The sequence below is a fragment of the Amphiura filiformis genome, chromosome 10, assembly GCF_039555335.1.
Source record: "Amphiura filiformis chromosome 10, Afil_fr2py, whole genome shotgun sequence".
Classification (NCBI taxonomy): Eukaryota; Metazoa; Echinodermata; class Ophiuroidea; order Amphilepidida; family Amphiuridae; genus Amphiura; species Amphiura filiformis.
In genome coordinates, this window is record NC_092637.1 from 41,065,226 (window position 1) to 41,087,353 (window position 22,128).

General features: G+C 35.9%; 1 protein-coding gene across 1 annotated transcript; it reads right to left on the minus strand.

Annotated features, from left to right (window-relative positions):
- Positions 1–1,425: 1,425 nt before the first annotated feature.
- LOC140161863 (receptor-type tyrosine-protein phosphatase kappa-like) lies at positions 1,426–21,084 on the minus strand. Its single transcript, XM_072185158.1, has 20 exons — positions 21,062–21,084; positions 18,834–19,073; positions 17,972–18,088; positions 16,966–17,042; positions 16,359–16,609; positions 14,387–14,474; positions 12,540–12,616; positions 12,070–12,106; positions 11,710–11,807; positions 11,331–11,447; positions 10,759–10,910; positions 9,461–9,596; positions 9,002–9,151; positions 8,041–8,140; positions 7,321–7,397; positions 6,352–6,486; positions 4,960–5,097; positions 4,133–4,290; positions 2,878–3,013; positions 1,426–1,793 (listed from the first exon to the last, which is right to left on the minus strand). Exons 1-20 carry the CDS (start codon positions 21,082–21,084, stop codon positions 1,614–1,616), a joined length of 2,487 nt encoding a protein of 828 aa, XP_072041259.1. The 3' UTR covers positions 1,426–1,613.
- Between the last annotated feature and the right edge of the window lie 1,044 nt (positions 21,085–22,128).

Consider the following 22,128-nt stretch of genomic DNA (forward strand, 5'->3'; position numbering starts at 1 on the left):
GTTACACCCAACCACTCCACTCACTCACCCCTACACCCTACACACTGAATTGCGTCTACAAGTGAGATAATTATTGTAAGATACAAAATAATTTATAAATTATAATAGATACAAAAAATTTAGAAATATTTTATTTAGGTTGACACTGCCTTTTGTAAGACTGCCTCTTTGAATATAAATGCGCAATATAAAAAAGCTTATATACAACATGTTATAATAACAGGAAGCGTTATCTGCTTACAAGAATTAGAAAGTGTGTTCATAACACTTTCAATCCAATAAGCAACACACTTTTAACGTTTTTAAAATGTATAAGGTTTTTAAGACTGGAACTAACATGTTTACCAACTAACAATTATTATTTGTATGGATATGTTTTACAGGGTGTCCCAGAATGATCTGTACCGGGAAAGATGGAATTTTTTAGGTATGAAGGGCATGTTGAATGGTCATATTGTTTTGCATTTTAAGTTCTACATATTTTTAGCTTTCTCAGATTTTTTAGATTTTAAAAATTGGACGTTTCTAGTAGAAGTTATAGAAGTTTGCGTAAAAGTGGTGAATTCTAAGTTTGACAAAGCAACCTATTTTGAAAATCTGTAACATTACTAACCGTTCAGCACAAAGTTATTTGGAAAAAGTTATGCAGGTATTTTAGTTGTGCCCTGTTCATATTTCCACTAAATAACCGATATCTATCCATTATTTATGACGTTACGAAGCAATCATTATATGGAATTAAGGATTTGTGGCCTAATCCCATTCTCTCTTTGGCGGTAGTTTTAAATATAGTTATTGTGGTGTGAGGTCCATGTCATTTGAAATCTCTTGCAGAGATCGAACTGGTTGTGGTACAGAAAAGTATTAATACTGTACAGCAGCGTGGATTTCTTTCAAAAACTTACTGGCAAACCGGCAGCTATGTTGAGACGCAAGGAAGATTCATTAGACGATAGTGTATAACGTAAAGAAGTTTGACGAGCACGGAACTGTCAGGAATCGGCAGAGTGAAGCTTCAGGTGCTCGTAAGACTGTAAGAACTAGAGCGAACATTGCAGCTGTCCGGCAAGCTTTAAGACGCAACCCCAACAGTAGTTGTCGTCGAAATACTGTGCCAAACATCCCACGTTCTTCATTTAATCGTATCGTGCCATTTTTCAAAGGTATGCGAGTCGTTTGTCATCGATTTTACATTATTGCATGCCACGCCAAAACAAATAAAGGTAGCGTGCTGAAATTAACAGAATAAGTAGGAGACATATCCAACATTATAATGCTGGTATCAAAAATAGATACACTGCCCGTCTTCTATTTTTAGTTATTTTTGCAAACACGGTACAAATCATTCTGGGACACCCTGTATAAATTCCTGCCTACCGTTGCAAGTGTCATTCGTACTTATCGTTACATTTTCCCTTATTTTAAAGACACTTTATCTGTTACTGTTGCATCGATCTTGTTGGTATTTTATCTATGCCAAGATCTGTAAACATTTGTACATGTTTAAACATTTTTAAAAACTTTTTTCAAGACATTCTGTAGCTCTTTCTTCTAAAATCTTGACAGATGCATCGTTGGTGCTAGCGTTACTCCTCCTCATTTTGAAGGTGTTCTTATCGGCTAACTGTTGCGTACATCTGACCCTCGTCTCGAGGATCATAAGCCGCTCCGACATTTGCATAAATCTGGGCATCATCTTCTGTTTCCTCTTTCTGCTGATTGATGTTGTCATACACACTGGCTGAGGATATCAGATGAGCCTGGATGGCCTTGTAGCAGAATGTGTATTGAGTCTGTATGAGGAACATAAACAGAACCAAATCGTAGAAAGAATAGAACGCAATATTATCAATCCAAGAATTGATTCAGAATACGCAACACAGCATTCTCAATCTCTTAACTAGTTTTATTTTGTAATTAGTTCTAGCTAAGCTTATTCTGTCAAATTGAAATCGGTATGCACTTTAGAAAGATATATATTATTCAAGCTCCGCTGTCCCGTAATATCGCTACGAGAAAGGAGCAAAAGACGATAATTAACTGACATCATTCATTCGGGTTTAGCGATAAATGCAGTATTCGAAATTGGCGTTTGCATATTTGTGCACATCCATATCAAAACGATGCACTTGTCAGCTGCTACATGTTTCTCTTTTTACCACAGTTTTAAGGAATAAACACCATTACTCATCTCAAGTAGATCCCAATACATTAAACATTCTTAAACCATGTGGCTTGGCAGTGGTGTACCGTGGCCGCCCCAACCCCGGGGCTGAAGAAAATTCAATTTTGCCGCCCTTCCTCAACAGCCCGAAAAGGTTGACCCAATTTTTTTCTCGGTCGTTTGAAAAAGTGAAGAGCAAAAAAAAAAAAAAGAAAAAAAAAAAGGGTTTCAGGCACAAGCGTACTAATTCCATTTTGCTGCCCCCTTTATTTTTGCCGCCCCTCTTTTGCCGCCACTTCTTCTTCCGCCGCCCCTTCATTTTCGCCGCCCCCTGCTTTTACCCCGGGGGGCTGGCGCCCCCAAAGCCCCCCCAAAAAAAAAAAAAATACGCGCATGTGGCTTGGGGATGATTTGAAGTGACCTCTACTTGAGAAAATCTGGTATTTATTCTTAGATATTTGTGTAAAAAGAGACGCATGTAGCAGCCGACAAGGGCATCGTTTTGACATGAATGTACACTTGTGTTGTATCTTTTCCACCGGAAGAGTATGCTTGTTTTCATCTCTGCAACATTATACCAATAATTTAAAAATATTGTACAGTATATCAATAGGTTGACGTTATCTTAATCGCAGAGTGTGCGAATTTTGGAACATATACTAATATAATTATATAATTCATTTGGTTACAACACGCTACATTGGAATTCCTACCAAGTTTCTGACAGCTTGTGGTCTAACCAATCGAAGGCGTCTAACGGCCTGGAAGATATCGATAGTTTGGTTGTATTCAAGCTGATCAATAACGGACATGATGGTACAGAAAACACACGATGCTCCTACGCCATCACTAATAAAAGGAGACAAAAACGAAACACACTTTTTGTTGGAAGGTTGCCGTTTTTAATTCAGCTTTAAAGGACACAAAATGACATTTTAAGCATTTATTTTACTGGACGCTGTTCCTACGGCAAGAAAACAAATGCAAGGATCCAGACATAATAGATTTAACCATTAGAAAGGGCATAACGGAGATAAAGCTAAATACTTAACGATTTATCTTTGCCGTGGGTTGTTTGTAGGGACAAATGATCGTAGTAATTGATACAATGGTTGCTATCGAAAGTAGCCCCTGCAAACCTAAAAGTGTTAAGTTATTTGTTTAAATGGCCCCATAATCAAAAAAGTATATCGAGGTTCGAGGCCTGAGATATTTGTGATATCGGCAATCTCAACCACTTCTAAACCTGCATTTGAAATTGCTCCCTATGAAAAGGAATGCACCCCAACTTGAAAAGCAATGAGAAATTTTACACCCCAAGAAAAACAAATCGTAATTCCAGAGCTGCATCGAGCTCGATGGCGTATTCTTGTGAAAACCACTGAAGCAGCGTTCCAGAGCGCCTCCTGACACACTGAGAGAATTCCTATACCAAGCAGAAAAGGAAGATGCTCGAGTGTATTATGTTATAACTTCCTCTGTAGATTTCAAAGCAACTCCTGTTGATGTTTGAAGTTTACGAAAATAATAATACTATTGTACCTGTTTATTCTGTCCTTGGGTTATCACCGAAGCGTTGTGATAACGTGGAAATGGTATTTGATCCTTTGTGCACACTATGACCTGCCCAGCTCCTTCCTGCAGGTGCAAGTCCTTCGTTGCTCCATTCCTTATTACATCATCACATGTTAACAAAATTGTTTTCTAGAGAATACGGCAGTGGCGCAACGTGGGTCATCATAGGGGGGGGGGGGTACCGACCATGATTGGTGGGGGAGGGGTCTGATTGGGGGGCACAAGCCGTTTTTCGGCCATTTTCCTATGGGATTTTTTGAAATTTGAGATCGATTGGGGGCACGTGGCCCCCCCCCCCCGCCCCTATGACGTTACGCCACTGGAATACGGTGGGATTAACAATCTCTCTTTATTACCATGTTGGCTATATTGGATATGCCTATAGAGACTTACATGCAATGTACAGTTACGCGCTGTTGAGTTTCTTGTTGCTGTAGGTACTCTTTGAGACTCTGAATGAGGTCAAGTAGAGAGTCTGCCGAAGATGGCGCGTCTTTTCCAACCCTCCAATTCTCCAAGCAAAATTGACGCACAATTCTGTTCCCATTTTCCTGAAATATCAATACAAGAAAATGATATCATCTAACGTTAAAATATACCCTAGTAGTATGATTATATTTTTTCTTGATTTCATTTAAGAACGATTACGTCCCTTATTGTTCCTTTTTAGTATTCTCGTTTGTTTCGTTCATTCATTCAGTAGCCTGAATCAATTATTCACCCACCAATAATTAGTAGTTCCATGGTTTATTCCTTTCCTTTCTTCTTTCGTTCATTCATTCATTCATTCATTCATTCATTCATTCATTCATTCATTCATTCATTCATTCATTCATTCATTTTCTTTCTTTCTTTCGTTCATTCTTTCTTTCTCTCTTTCTTTGTTTCCTTTTCTTTCTTTCTTTCTTTCTTTCTTTCTTTCTTTCTAAAATACCGCGATGATAACCACTGCGCATGCATGAATCACTTGTGATGCCATAACATAATCATCTAAGTGCTATGCTCACGGAGCCGCTGGCCGGGCCACCGAAACCACTTTGGCTAACGGTCGATGATCGTGTGCTTGGCACGCGAGCGGGGTCTTACGTTCGCATCCCGGGGGTATCAAGTGACTTCTTTGTTCATCTTCTCTCCTTTTTTGTTTATTCTTCAACTTCCGATAGCAAAAAGCGGTGTTCAGTGTTAGGCGGGATGTTAGGCTTAATACAAAATTATAGTACCTTTTCTCTTGCATTCGACACATTAAAGGATCTGACTGTAACACCGGGTACACTATCGGCATCTTCCTCTGTACAACACACTCGTATTGGTCCAAAGATGGCGGTACCTCCGGCATAGGGCCAATACTTGATCGTAGTCTGGTGTAAAATAAAAAGGCAATAATATTACTAACGGCAGGCTGTAATGATGGATTTTACATCTTTCGCGGTTCACTCTCCCTCTCCTTGTTTATGCTCTTTGAAATATGCTCCTTGACGCACTAAATTCTGTGTGGAATAACATCTACCAGGTGATAATAGCAAATAGATGCAGATGCTCGTCATGCATAATATTTCAATAATTTTTGAATTTCACAATGACAAATCCAACTTACTGTTTCTAGTCAATCGATGTACAGCCTGTCTAAAAAAAAACTTGTGCAAGTGAAAAGCGCCCTCTTTGGCAATTGGAAATTACCGTTGTGACAAGATGCTTCCATCAACGTCACGGGCGCAGTCTTAGCTCTCAAATGCCGTTTGTTCTGTTCACTTTGCTTGTTCCAGTTTTGAGATATATTTATTTAACCACGAAAGGGTAAAATCACAATTGTGCCACTTTTACTAGGGAAGAGAGCTGTACATGTAAATCAATGATAGCTGATGTTGATGCGTCTAATGCACTCCCCTTTCGGGGCGCATGCATTAGACGCATCAACATCAGCGCGCGTGCATTATTTTGTCTAATATTTCTCCCAACAAGTAATACGCGTTCATTAACCTATAAAATTGATAAGTGCGCAATATTTGTTTGCCTTTTAACATGTCTGAAGTGACTAAGAGAACAGTATTTACCATGATAAAATCATTGACATGCACATGTATTTATTTTTTTTACAGCAGAATGTGAAATATTTATTTATCTTTTAATCTCTTTTAAGTGGAAAAAGAGAATCATCATTCCTGCATCATGATAAAACAGTAAAAACAGTCAGAACATTTTTGTATTGTGTAATTGATGCATTCTTTTGATTTTACGAAGGAACTCTTGATAACCATGATGCTATCACTGTTACATATAAGCCCTCTTCCCTAGTACATGTAGTAAAAGTGGCACAATTGTGATTTTACCCTTTCGTCTTTAACTAAACATACCTCGAGATTAAAACAAGCAAATTGAACAGAACAAACGGCATTTGAGAGCTAAGACAACGCCCTTGATGTTGATGTAAGCATCATGTCACAACGATATTTTCTAATTGCCAGAGAGGGCGCTTTTCACTTGCACACACTTGAGACAGGCTGTATAATCCTCACACGTTAACCATGATAACGTAATTTGGATTTCGACCGGGATGCACGACTTTGACCCGGTTCCCGACATACATCCTCGTCCAATAAATTATGCATACTTACAAGATCTTTGGGGTCAAATGTATTTAGCATAACTATTACATTTGATTTGTGATCATAAGCCATTCTCCAAATGTCAGCAACTGTTTCCGGCAGCGGTGCTTGTGTCACGAAGAATTTGTCCTTTGTCCGATAACCCTGTAAAATCACGTGTCAGGAGAATAAACAGGATGGATACTCTGTCTACAATATTCTCAGGAATGATGCAATAGTTCATTCATGACGTGCACCTTTCTATTAGATAAGGTGACATACACTGGCAAACTGCAGGACGCTCTTGTGGGTACGCGTTTTAAAAGTATAGCTAGGGCAGCAAATTATAGTGAAAAGTGACACGTGGTTACCTGAAATATGTCCTAACCGTTGTTTATAAACATTGCAGACCAGTCGGCTTGATGATGCGTCTCAGATGATTAGGTATAATAATTAGTAAATCCAGACGAGCGTTTTACAAAGTATTTGTACAATATGTATGATATATGCTTCAAATACAGTCGTGCAATAGTTTACTTATAAGAATAAGAAATATACTCAAAAAGTAATTCCTACATGTATATCTCAATACTAATGAAACTGTGTGCACTGCGTGTACAATACTTATAATACTTAATACAATACTATATATTTTTCTAAAATTAATGTTTTTGATGTTTTCTTTTATAACCTGCAATTATTTAGTCGTATTGTGCTGTTGATTAATATGCCTGTGGACGTTTGAACCTGGGGTTACCTTCTCAACCCTCATGTCGGGCCTATAAACTGGGTTCCTTTTCATTATATCTGTTTTTATTTGTATTATGAATTTGAAATGATGAAAAAAAAAAGATATTTGAGTACATGTAGAACGGATTCAGAATCAGGTATGTTCTTAACAGCTTAACAAAAAAATGATATATTTTCAAAATTTAAAAAGCCCATAAAGCTGTTTTACTATGCAATAGTGTTAACTGGTCAAAAGTTTCTTACACTTACGTCAATGTAAGCAGCATTAATGTAATTCGTGCTGTTGGCATCTACTTCTGTCATCAAGTACGGCCGACTACGATCCACTGTAACAGGTGAAACAATATTATTGACAAATGAAAATATCATTATATGTGACGTGTCATGTCAAAATCAGACACTTTGGGGCAGGTTATAAATTTTGAGGTTTTTACATATCTTAAATATAGAGATATTTTGCTCCATAACGCCATTTTCCCCAATGAAATCGGACATTCCTAAGCGAAGATAATGAGTTAGTAAGTTATGGTAATATAAAATTGGAAATTGGGATATCGGCTTTAAAAATATTATTGACAATGTTGAGAGTAGGAATTACCTTGAAAAATGTCTCAAAAATACAAGATGCCAGTTATATTCCAGTCTGAAACTATCAGACAATATTTTTAACATTAATAACATCACAAATTCGCAACAAACCCAAATTGTGAAAAAAATCACCCCGAGCAGATTTTTGGCTATTTCTCCATTTACGATCCTGCCCAAAAGTGTCTGCTTTTGACATGACACGTATTGTATTTATAATTATATTATAATAGATGTAGGTGTCAAAATATTAGTCTTCCAAACTATTAGCTAACTCAAATAGAGGGTCCATATTATTTTTTTTATAAATATAGGGTATAACATCCTTTGAAAGTGCACCATAGAATAGAAAGAAGTTACCAAATAATGTTAATGTTTACTAACATGGTACAATGTCTTGGAATCTGTTCTTCTCTCTGTTGATTGGATCGAGTCCACCCTTGTATTTGTCTTCAGTTGGCCAAACTGTCAGTTTCTCTATAACCTGAAACGAATACAACATCCAATAAAAAGCTTGAGTATTAAAGCCATATTATAACATTTCTGTAAAAATGGATTAGTATTTATTTTTCATAAAATGTTAGCTTTTACAGTCAGATATGTCCTCTTTTAATTTTGAGCCGAACTAGTGAGGTAAAACATAGAAAATTGGAATTTACTACTAGCGCCCATGCTTGTTACTCACGCGGTTGTAATACGGTACGATCCTCTGGGTGTGTGTGTGTGTGTATGTGTGTCCCTCATGCCGTGTTCGTACTGTGCATACGTGTTCGACTAATATTTCCATCGTAATAATAAAACGCTGGTTCCATCGTTTTATTCAAAATCTCGGATTTTGACAAAACTACAGCACCTAAAGTCTTGAATTTTGCTGAGTATCTATATTGACTAAAGTACATTACAATTGTGTAAAAACCAGAATTTAAATAATTTTTTGAGGGCGTTCTTCTCAGCAAATGTTCTAATATGGCATTAATCAAGATATAAACCATCAAAAATTGACAAAATCCAAAATTCAAGTTTGAATAGACAAACATGCAGATATTCCAACTTATGCTGTCCGCTCTAAAAATGCTATTGTCGATGCTTAACGTACTTCTTGTATAGACACCCCGACGTGGCATTTAATATTATGCGACTAGATTTTTAAAATAGTGTATAGCTACAGAATAATACGAAACATTATACGAAATATTAAATGCCTGATTTTTATTTGTCTCTATGGCATTTTCAGTTGTGTTGAATTGCAAAAGGTCGGATTGTCTCAGTAACATTCTACTCTAAAAATTCCCCTGATTAATAAACAAACGAGCTTCCACAGAGGGCGGCTATCACATCGTATCACCTTAAACTGTTTCTCCAAACCAGATTGTCGCGATTTCTTGTCCTTGGTACTAAGTTTCTTGAATTCCGCTTTGAAGGTAGTCATGGGGATTGCGGTGTCTCCACATTTGAGGTAATCAACAAGAGTGTCAAATATGAACCGGTATTGTGCCTTTTAAAGAACAAAATCAATGTATAGAAAAACATTAAAAAGTAGACGGATATAATGTCGGATTTTTTGGTATTATAATTTCAAGAAAGTAATTAACTCAATGTATTCAAAATCAAATTACGGAACAATTACTTTAAGAAGAAAGTTTGAGGGAAAATTAGACCCCTGCTGGGTTTTAACGAACATGTGTGAAGTTAAACAGAAAGTGCTTAAAATTACAAACTAGTTTTGATAAACAGCACAGAAGGTAAGACATATGAAATAAGTTTACATACAACGTATTAAAAAAGGTTCATTGACACAACTTACCGAAGTCTGTACCATTTTCATTCTCTTGTTTCTCATCTTGGAGACAAAATCATATACATCGATGACGCCATCTTTGTTAGCCTGCTCCTTCATGGCGTCAATAGCAATGTAGCTACCAGTTCTGCCGACACCAGCACTTGCATTATAAGAATCATAAATCATTAACAACTTCACATATTTGTGTTCTTGGCACACACAAGCAAAGACACATTCTCGTCTCGTCTCTTCGCAGTACATTGAACTCCAAACAAGCTCAAAGCAACATATCATTCATAAACCACGTGTAAGAATATTATGTGACAGGATCGTCCAATATGAATAAAAACGTTCTGCTTAAGTGCAAGGCGTTTACTTTTTTTTGACATGTTTTGATTGATTGTCCAATACCAATGTTCTTACTATCGAGCACTTTTAAAACACGCAAACGTGAAGAGCCCCATCCACAAAAGTGTAAAGGGTTTTGAGCAAATCATCGATACACATAGTAATATACGAACAAGTAAACCTCACCTGCAAATTTGTGTCTCAACCCCATTAGCTCAGTTGGTAACGCGCCGGATTACAGTACAATTTCATGTTTTCAAAAGCGCTCGATAGCATCACATACGGTACTTAAAAAAAAACACACCTAACATTTATTTCGGGTATTCTTCAGGTATTAGTGCTAATAGTAGAAGACCGTAGTGTAGAGTTCGTGACCAACTCATAGAACAAAGATTTGAAAGTTATTTTAGGATCTTTGATTGATTCTGAATCAATTTAGCTTGGGCTCACCTCCTGAAACTTTCGGGCATTTTGGGGAGGGGTCAATCAAGGTTACATCCAATTATGTCAAGTAATATATCAAATTACTCGTTTGGTCATGAGGACTCCAAAAATGTATAGTTTGTTATGTGTCAGACCTTTCACGAGGGCGCTATGACGAAAATGTTCATAGGTCAACGACCTTTTTGAATTCTGACCATAGTAAACAACGTCCGATTTCGGTGATTTTGGTGTCTAATTATATGTTTTCTTGCATGAGAAATACAACTACGCAACTTAACAAACTGTACAAGGAACCGATGACCTCCTAATTACAATATGGATGCCAAGAGGTTAATTAAGCGTAGCATTTGACCCTGAACTAGTAATGAAAAAAAAGTAAAGTGTTTCTGTTAGCTGAAACGTTACTATTTCCATTGCATAATAACATTGTTGCCATGATCTTTTTTTTTTCCTATGTAACAATGAAAATTATACAATGAAAATTCTGCTTCTATTCATAAGAATACAGACTGTGTAGGCTATTATCATACCTGCAATGTATAACAGGAGGCCCAATATCCTCTGGCTTGAAGCTATCGACAGCATTCATAAAGTTGAGAAGACACGGACACTGCGGCACACCCATGTCTGGCCAGTTAATATAATGAAACTGTCGTAGCTCACGTACTTCTCCGCTTGAAACCTTTACAAGTTTTATTTTATTATAAGTTAATCACACAATAAATACATTAATACATTAATACAACTACATAGGAAATACACATTAAAAACTCAATTGTAGTCACGGATTGACCAAAAATTGCAAGATTAACCGTAGTGAGTATATTGCTGTTCTTGGTACCATAATCTCCAAACGAGTTCGCATTATGCACAATTACATACACTTCATGGAAATGTGTCTTTAGGTTGGTATCTTTATGGGTGTGTGCTATTTTGTTTAGGCGCTAAATGTTTTGGGTAAGTTTTGATGGATGGGTGGCTGTAAATACACGTAGAGAGGTACTTAATTTGTTTAGGGAATGGTTCCGCACAAATTCACAAAATTTTCTCTGACCATGATCATAGCCATTATACATACATAAGTGCTAATTACGTTCTTTACCTGCTCAAGTTGAAAGCTCCTGATGACAAAATCAACAAATTTCTCTTCCTTTTTAGGTGTTACTGTGACACTTCCTATCACTACCTTTTGGTCAGGCCAATACTGGTTGCATTTTGCCTATGAATAACACAGTATCGTAGGTAAAAATGGTAGGTTAAGAAGGAAACTGGGATACCTGAAGGCGATCATGGAGAGACCACTGGCAATCTTCCGTCATGATTTGCGCCGACTACGTCAGAACAAAACATGCAAAACTTACAATATTGTGTCCAGAGCCTATCCCCACGAATAGCAATTGTTGTCCAATAACAAACACGTTGTCCTTCTCTACCTATATAACTATACTATTTACAAAGGTCATATATTTCAGTCATCATACCTTTCCACTCTCAAAAATCAAAGTAAGCATGACTACTTTCTTGATTTTATGCTGCCATATCATCCGCCAGAAATCGTCTATCGAGGCTGTGTTTGGCCCTGTATTAAAATATGCAACATAAGAGTTTAAGATGATTCATGTTTATCAACAACGAGGTTCATTATAACTAAAATGAACAGTAAAGTCGCATACTACAAACATGATGCTATTTAATGATAAGACAATTTCGAACCGCATCTTGAATCGAGTATAGGTAAGCGCTTCTAACTACACGCACACTAGTATAATAAGTATATCCAAGTAAGTGAGCGAAACACTTTAGTAGTTCTAATAATGTTCTTGGAATAAATTCGAATTTACCTTGACTGGCGATATATCTATCACTCTCGTAAACACTCTGAAAAATATAAGATTATCTTTATTACTTTTTTTTTTGTCTTAGATAGTAATTATAAAAGGTATATTTAATGCATAATTACATAACACGCCTAGACTGGCTCCCTGTATTATAGCAATACTTGTAAGGCGAAGCGTCCAAACAAATCCCTCTTGCGAAAGGGAAATCCCTTTGTCAAATCCCTAAGGCGTAACAGACATGAAAAAAAATCTAAGGGATTTGAAAGCCTAAAGCATTAATACCACGCTGAGATACATTTTGTACAGCATTGTTTCGCTTAACTATTCTACGAATTGATTGATAAGTTATCATAAGCAGCTCAATTTGCTGTCAACTGCTATTTCGGAGTTTCCATCGGCCCTTTATAGTGTCATAGTGATCAAGGTATATTAAGTACGTAAAGACATTTTTAAATTTGCGATGGAATGCTTACATCTATGAAGCTTGCATTGATAAAATCAGAGTGTGGATCACCTTCCAGAGGAGTCAGTACAACACGGGAATTATCATCTGGTGGAAGAATCGACAAACCAGTTTATAAAGTACGTATTATTTTTTATTGCAGTAAAAGAAATACAGGCAGGTAAGGCAAAAACAAGTCCATCTACAGCAAAAAGTATTTGTTAGCAACTCGGGTGGGTTTAAGTGCCAGTTTTAAATTTGTTATTTAATTTTTAAACAGTTTAAATATTTCTTTGCTGTATAAAGAACGTACGAAGATGTAAAATGAAAAACTGGGAAGAGGAGTGTAATATTGCAATGACGTCATACTGTGAGCGCTATCGCAGCATTCGGGATATGTACAAAAGCATAGGCAAACTTAATTTCCTGCTAAAGAACCCATGAACATTTAATTTTCACCGCATTTTCTGCTAAATGTGAATGGATATGCCTATTTTAAGATAAGCACCAAGTTTAAAGTCCATTTCCCTCTGAACAATAAAATAACATAAAGCCAGGTATTTTACTGTAGAAGTTTATGACGGGCTTCTCTCCCCCCTTAAAAGCTCTTAAAGTTCGACTATGAAAGTCATCCCTATACCCGAGCGCATGGATGGATCTACAATGAGATTAAGTCATTTGGATATAAACATAAAAGTTCAGTATACCGGACGAAAAGAACTTAAGGGGTTGGCACCCCCTCATAGGGTTACTTATTCTTAAATTTATTGTAAACAGATAGACAAGCTTGGGTGGACTGTACTCAGTATGCCTTCCTCGAGGCAATAATTTAGATATTGTTATTTTTTTATTGTATCTTTAAACATAATGATGGTATCGGTAAGCATATAAAAGTATACAGCTTCTGAAATGAAATGTTGCAAGGAATACAACTAGCATAACAGATTCCTGTAAAAATAAGCAGTTTTTGATAAATTGATTTAGATTTAAATTTACTGCTTCGAGTAAGGCATACGGACCATAGGTCTAATAGGTGAGAGAAAAGTTCAGAACCAGAGGGAATCGATACAAGGTAAAGCGATTTAAAGTTAACAACTATTTTAAACTGTTGCGATTCAGTGGTAGTTCACAGCATCTGCTTTGGCAACAATTGTATTGATCATTTCATAGCAAGCGTGTAGAAGAATTCAAATATCACAGATATACTTTTGTAGATCTTGTGGTTCTTGAGTTATGTTGTAAAACGTACGTAACTCATTAACAACAAAAAACCAAGCAAGTTTTCAAAGTATATGATTTGTAGAACGAACTTTTGCAAAACATCAAAGTGTTATTTTTCAATAATATATTGATTTAAATAATGAAAAACGATTTTTTTTGGTTGCTTCGACCAACACTACCTAGTATACTCTTAACACCTTAGTTGCCGTTTTACTGAATCTAAACTAAATACTTATGCGTATGTTTTTTTCTGACTTATGCCAGTCCCAAGCTTCTATCTGATTTTATACTATAAATATGTCGGACTCGCATCCTCTTTTGTAATCCTTGCATTTGCCATTGTATCTCGCATTGATTTACGCCCTCGTAGGATTGAAGCGTGTAGATCATCTCTATCTCTCTTCAAATCCTAAAAAAATTAAACTGCGAAACTGATGTAATCTGCTTTTCACAGAAAAATATTTCGATTGGCTTCATTAGCGTTATCCACTTTCGATATAATACATTAATAAAAGTTATGAAACCACCGCTTATCTAACAAGGAACTAATTTAAAAGACAAACTGCAGACAATCATTATACTAATTTGTTTGTATCGATGATCTATGAGTAACAATAATATTTGTTTCCATTGTTTGCGTTATTGACAATTACTCACATGTGGTAATGTTACCATATCTATTTTTCAATTTATTTTCCTTCTTCTTTGCAGCATGCCAGGGATGAAGATTATCACCAGGAAGTGTCTGTATAATTGAAACCACCCAAGAAGACATAAAACACATTCATCATTATTGATATTAGTTTTTATGTTCGAGGCGTAACCATGCAAATTGCATAAACAAAGACTTTAAACATCCTGCCTTTTATTTTGAATGATACTGCTTACAAATTTAAGGGTATACCAGGTATTGTTGGTCGAAGGAGCCAAAAAAAATCGATTTTCATTACCTGAATCAATATATTATTGAAAAATAACACTTTGGTGTTTTGCAAAAGTTCATTCTACAAATCATATATTTTGAAAACTTGCTTAATTTATTGTTGTTAATGAGTTATGTAAGTTTTACAAAAGTGTTATTGTTTCAGACTTCTTTACAACATAACTCAAGAACCACAGGACCTACTGTACAAAAGTATATCTGTGATATTTTCAAATATCACAGATATACTTTTCTACATGCTCGCTATTAATTGAGCAATGCAATTTTTGCTAAAGCTCACTACCATTCACAAGATGGTATGCACTACATTTTTTTGTTGCTTCGACCAACAATATAACGCATAACCTAAAAAAATGCAATATCTCGTATCACTCTATAAAATTGATTGTCACAATGACCCGGTTGAGTTCTTTGGTAGATTGCAAATCTTTCAGTCATTTATACCATAGACCTTCGACAACGTTCAAAATGACTGTCAATAAATATTGAGCTCATCAAAATGTACACAAGAAAATCAATTATATGTTATGTCGAATATATGGTGGAAATAAATGATCGCTATATTAGTTTACTTTGCAAACATTATAAAAGTCAATCAAATTGAATATATTTTATGAGTACATTATCATACTAATTTTCATGTATCTGAGTCATGGCTATATAAAAGTAAATTCATCAATATCAGTTTTATGAGTCAACACGGAAACATTAATCATGCATTAAACAAAATGAGCACTTCTAACCTGACTTTGATTCATGGCTACGTTCCTAATAGTGCGGTTTTTGGCATAATCACAAGGCCAACGTAGTTTTGTATAATGAGGAACTTTGATACATTTTACAGCAAAGAGGAACTGTTATAGGTCAAAATTTGGCCAAGTTGATTTTAGTTTTATTGATGTTGTTAAAAATATTACGATAAAATATCATCATCCTTACATAATCTATATTTATCATCGTTCAAAGTTGGGCATACACGTGATAAAGGAAGTACGGTTAAAGAAGCATCGTGCTTTGTTTTTACTGTAACCACGTAAAGCGTTTGAGTTCGTTATCACGAAACGTGTATTGATAATTGGTGACCATATTATTACATTTTAATTCTGAATGTTTTAATTTCATATCTAAACCAGAACTGCTAACCAACATTTACACCAGGTTTTGAAAAGTGACAACCCTGAGGTAAAAAAGTAGTCTCTATTCACTTTTTAACTCTTAAAATTAAGGTTTTCAGAAATAAATAAAAAATAATAACACACTGGTAACAAAAGTTATGTTTATTTTGAATTTTCTCAAAAAAATAACAGACTGGTAACAAAAATTATGTATATTATAGGGACAAGGAATCCAGTTACTACACTGGAATTTCAGTGACTCTAGTCAAGCGGTACGTTATTTATGACAAGAAAAGATGTACCGCTACCTCATTTCTTAAAAATACGTATAATGAACCACTTGTCTTGAATCACAGAAATTTCAGTGAAGTAATTGGATTCCTTGCCCCTATAATATACATTACTTTTGTTACCGGTGTGTAGTTATTTGCAAAAATTCAAAATTAGTCAAACCAATTATCAGGGGGTGTAGTACCACCTTAAGTTCACTATTATATCGTATTGGCATGTATGTGACTTAGCTGAGGTGGACATTTATTTCCTGTTTGATGTGTAATAAAGGTTAACTTACCATAAAGTCCACAGCGAATGAGTTAGTTTGACTCTCCCTCTTTGCCAGAACATAGTTCTCAAACATTTCTATTTTAATGGGGCCAACTTGAGTTAGAATGGCAGGTGATACCGTCGCTTTTGGTTTAGTTGAAGGGGCTGGTGGTCTCGTTTCTTCTTTAACATGTTTAATGTCCGGTGTGGTGGACCGACATGGCGTTTCGTCCACGTTAGTTTCTTCACAATTGGAATCATCTGCATGTTCAACAGCGGCTTCATTAAAAGAAAACAACTTTGATAAATATAGCTTTAGGTCTTTTGGGGAAAAATGTATGTCTTCAATATTAAAGGGAAAATTTTTCAATAGACCATCGGCTTTTCATCCCAGGTACATACACTTTAAGTACATATCATTTATAAAGATTACTTCGAGGACTGTTAAATATAAAAAAGAAATTATAAATATTAAATTTTAATAATGTGTCATAAAATGTGTATCATATCGGGAATTAAAAAAAATATATGACATTTCTCGTATTCAGAATGCCATTCAACAGGTCAGGTGTACTCTCAGCTTCCACAAATACTGTATACTGTGCAAACGTTAATATCCGATTCCTTAAACTTACCCACATTATGTGACGGCGATAACACCATGCCAGAGTGGTTGCTTTGTTCTTCTTGATTTTGTTTACTTCGTTTTCTCCTGCAAATATATAGGAGTAGTTTATAGCTTAATTGAACTTTTTATATTAAATTACTCAATTTCAACGTTATCTGATTCAAGTAAAAATTTTCTCCAATTAGTACTTTTTTGACACAAATGTATAAACAATTTACGTTTACGTATTGTAAAGTGTATTGTTTAATCATATATACTGGTAACTCTGGCCACATCTACTTGCTAAGATCCAAATCAATAGTTAAAATCACTTAATAATATAAATGTTAACTTACGTAAACTCCTCAACAAAAGTTTGGAAAGTATTTTCAAACATCTATATCTCATATTATTTGTGACATGTTCAGATCGTGTTGCATATCTATGGATAGCTACTGTATTCCCCTTTACAATGACACCAAATTTGAAACAATCACCTTTTTGACGCCTGTGTACACGTCTTGTGAATGTAGTGGGGTCTCAAACCGAATAAAGAGTCATTTAAACGTGACAAAGAATTTGTCTAAAGGCTACCGTTTTCGGGAAATTGTCTAATTTACGGCGCCCTGTAGAATGTATGATTTGTGCCTAAACTCGCCAAGAAAGCTTTACCATGCATATAAATCTTATTCCACAAGATATAAGAAAGAAACGTTATTGTACAAGATACTAAACATGTAAAGTCAATTCCCAGTTTCACGGTTCATTTTATGATTGTGGCGCATCATGTCCATGGTAAAGGATAGCAGAAGTGCACCGCTAGCCACGAACGATGTCATGATGTCAGTTGAGTGAATTATGACCCCTATGCTAAGATTGCGTTTTTCTTTGCGAGGAAAATTTTTAAATAATTTATGTTTCTCTATAGCTTAAGATAATGACATATCTGAAAATGTTGACTGACAATTTTCCAGGACCGGGATGGGTTACAGGAAACTGAGAATCGATATTCATCAGTCTAGGAGGAGAATCACCTTCGATTCAATAGGTACAAAACAGCCACTACCAACAATACGAGCACGACGACAACAACAGCTATTGGTATCACCAGTGGAAACGAAGCACTTCCATTGTTGCTATCGCCTTCTATACTTGTACAAGAGAAAAAGAAAAACAAAACAAAAACATTTTCCGATACTATGGGAAACAACAAAAACATGTTTTATAAATAAAAAGTTCAATTATCCATGAAAGAGCTCACCAAATTGTAATCATATGTCCATAATATCTTGAAATTCAGTTGTCATTTTTATATTAATAGAAATATCATAAAATACAATAGCAAAAATCGCTACCTTTTATTAAGGATAACATTACGGAGGTGCCTTCTGACCAGGAAATGATTCTCCTCTGTAAGATATAACGGAATTCAAAGATAAAGTCAACTTTGAAGTAAAAGGGAGTGTACACGAGAAATGGCGAGGCTAGGCAAGAAAAGGCGAGAAAAGTCGAAGTAACCCATCAAAAATTTCCTCTCCAAACTTGCCCAGGATATGAGCAAAACTTAGTTATATCAACCTCGCCATTGCTTGACTTTTTTATAAGCTACCTCGCCTTTCCTCGCCCTTTCTCGTCTAGCCTGCCATTTGACGCCAAAAATGGGTAATTTCTCATCTTTGTAGGTTTCTAGTGGTATGTAATATCATTTGACTGGAGTACCTTTTATTTAGCGACACCATATTATGGAAGATTAAAATAATTTGTATAATTATATTTCTGTTCATATAGTGCAGCTATAGCTGTCGCTATGTACACCTTCGTTTTACTTCTGCTTGACATCAATTTCAAGAGAAACCAGATTGTGTAATTCTTAAAAACGGATGCTAGCTCACCGACTTGTTGATTCGACTAACAAATGCCGTGTAGAATTTATATCTTTGACCCATCTGAAGTGGTGGGTTGTAGAAGGCTTCATAACTTTTGTTGTCCCCTACAGTGAATATGGGGTTATCTTCAACGTCAGATTTGGGCAGTTCCGCTGCCACATATTTCAAAGGCGTTATGTTGTAGTGACCAAATCCTTCGAGTTGTCTCTTACGTCTGTTTGGTACTACTTCAACACCCACTAGGTAGTCACTGTGAATAAATGGAACAATCGTAAACATATTAATTTTCTTTTTCTATTGAATATTTACATCGCTATATATTGCCTTCTAACCAACAAATAATGTTAACTCTCTGTTTATCTTATAATCTCGTGTCAATAAAAAAATTAACTTAAAGCTTCTGTGACGAATGGAAGCTTACACACGGTTAAAAGTAGATTTCACAATATTCTTTTATAAATTAACTTATTCTAATCGTAATGTAAGATGACTTACAGTCATTCAAAACAAACAGTAATATTCATAAGAGTTGTTTTCTGTGCTGCTATATTTAAATTTTTTTTAATCCAAAAACACAAAAAGTTATTCCTACCTGCATCAGCGATACTGATAATGTGTGATCAGTAGGTCATGACCTTATTTGATCCCAGTCTTGTAGACTAATGGAACGTCAAAAAGGTCTCATTGATAAAAGATGAAGGAACCATCTGCAAACGCATGGTAGGAAATAACTCTCTCGAGTTTGGATCAACAGTTTTTAAACTTTAGGAAATAATAAATTTAGACCTAACCTCACGAATTCAGATTTGCTTAATGGTATTTGTATTTCGACAGATTGTATTTGACTTCCTGGTACTGCTCCCAAGGACGGAGGTCTTAAAATATCTGCATTTATAAAAAAAAATCAATTATTTATAACAAACGTTATATAACATCGTCAAAATTTGTCTTCACCACACACCCAGATTTATCACGATTACCTTAATTTTGAGCCTGTTTAATTGTTGACCAAGGCTATTTTTATTTTGTACACAGATAAGGGCAGAAAGTCACCGGAGGTTGCTAGAGGCCATTTTATGAAGTTCTTCAAAATGCCTATTGTAACATGCTATGACCAGTAAACTCGGTTGTAGGATTTAAGTGCCATATCTCATGTTATGCAAACCTTGCATATACTTTTAGTATATTACGAGGAACGACAACTGAACGTTGTCAAACTACCTACTGGCTCAAGGTCAAAGGTCACGCAAGGTTCGAGAGGGTTTACTTAAATTTGTCATATAAAACGTATTGTATATTGTGGAGTAGGTTTTTACCGGTTCGTAACAATCAGTTTTTAGCGGTTTCGACAAGTTTGGAACTGTCATGCTTTCGGCAGGAGTAGCTCAGAATTATTCACGAGAGACAATCATGTAGGTCGCCTCTTGCCTACTGATGGCTCTGAAAAGAGCCGTTCACTGAAGACTGCCCCTTGTCAACAGTAAACAAGCAGATCTCGCCTGTTAACTAATATAAAGGTTTCGGCGGCTCTGAAAAGAGCCGTTCCTTGAAGACTATTTATATCCAACAGCAAACAAGCAGACCTCGCCTATCTGCTAATGTAATAGATTTTGGTATATAGTTTATAATGGTTTACAGTGTCCAGGGGGCAAAGGTGTATATGACAGCTGTTTAAAGATACGAAAGCAACGAAATCTGAAAAGATAAAAAAAAAGGACAACCATTTCAACGATAATTTGTAGATTGCAAGGCACTATTATAATCTTCTCAGATCAATATGTAGCTACCAATATCACCTGATATCATTTGTCGCAAGGGCTACTCATTTTTACCTTCTGTTGTCACCGGATTAGTGACGTGCAGAATGCTGGCAGGGTCTCCATTACCTCTACCAGAGTAAGCAACCACTAACAATTTGTACTTCGTGGATGGCTTGAGTTTAGAGAATATGTAATTTCTTTGATCGGAATCAATTTTCTCGTCAATTATAGGATTTGAGGTCGGCATAAAAGTTGAATCGTATGGCTTTTCAATAACTATGGCTTGCACCTGGGATGGAAAACAAAACAAAACAAGAGTATAAAAAACGAAAATAACTATTATTGATAAGCTCCTTGTGGTTTTACTTTTTAAATACTTCTTTGTAATGGCCTAGGATTATAAAATTTAATCCCCAAAATGCAACATGGTGTAATAACTACTTGTTTAAAAAAATGTTCTTGTATTCATGGTACCTACTGTATAAGCAACGATAACGCCATGTGGAAATTCTGGTTCGATCCAAGTCACGTGTATGGAGTGTTTTGACACGGTATGTACTTCAAACAATCTTGGTGCACTTGATACTTGAAATTAAATAAGTTAATAGTAGATATAAATATGCACAAACTATAACGGTTCTGAACAAGTTACGGTCGTACGATGGCTAAGTCTCGTCGACAATAAATGGGGGTGGAAGCAGAGCTACGAGGGGCGGTCAAAAAGTTCGTAGAACTCGGTATTTTAATTTGTCTCACGGTATTGAATTTGGTCTCATTTGAAAGCATGTTCCTTCAAAACATTACTGCAAAGATATTATAATTTTGCATCACAGTATATGGGCAGGACACTCTTCAGAAGAAGCCTACCTCCATGAATTCACGGGGACTACCAGAAGTGAATACAGGGTCATCATGGAAATTTCTCCCGACGGTGGTGAAAACTCAAATAAACTTTAACAATGTAGAGTTGTTGTAAATGGTAATGAAGTCCTTCGTATTCAATAGCAACGAAATGGTTCTCAGAGTTCAAGAATGGAATGAGCGTCCTTGAAGATCATCCAAGATCCAAAAGACTTGCTGACGACACCACTAATGATATACGCGCTGGTACAGTGGCATTGATATTGAACAAAGAGCCAAATAAGAAAGATGAGATAGCCAAAAAATATGACAACACTATGATGAATGTGTTGTCAATATTAATCCATTAACATTTGGGTATTCCAGGGTGTCTTCTAGATGGGGTCCCGGAATCTTCATGTACAAAATTGATACCAGTTGATATATTCAGGTCCACACCTTCTATACACTTAGAATGAGGACCAAGGCAAGTTTAATCTATATGTGGCTAAAAGTGATAAGGCACACATCAATCACAGGAATTATGAGTGAATTTAGTGGAAGCACCTGGATCTCATACCTCTAAGAAGATCATCACTCGGTCACCGTAGTGCAAGGTCTTCATCGCTGTTTCTGAGATCCAGGGATAGTCTTGATGACAGTTCATTTGCCAAATGAAAGTACAATTATAGGCATATATCATAC

Excerpts from the sequence above, each read along its gene's own strand:
- LOC140161863 (XM_072185158.1), bottom strand. The coding sequence starts at position 21,084 with ATGGCGTTATCGTTGCTTATACA. Across the intron at positions 5,098-6,351 it reads CATTTGACCCCAAAGATCTT|ACTACGATCAAGTATTGGCC; the intron begins GTAAGTATGCAT and ends ATTTTACACCAG. Across the intron at positions 4,291-4,959 it reads TGTCGAATGCAAGAGAAAAG|GAAAATGGGAACAGAATTGT; the intron begins GTACTATAATTT and ends TTGATATTTCAG.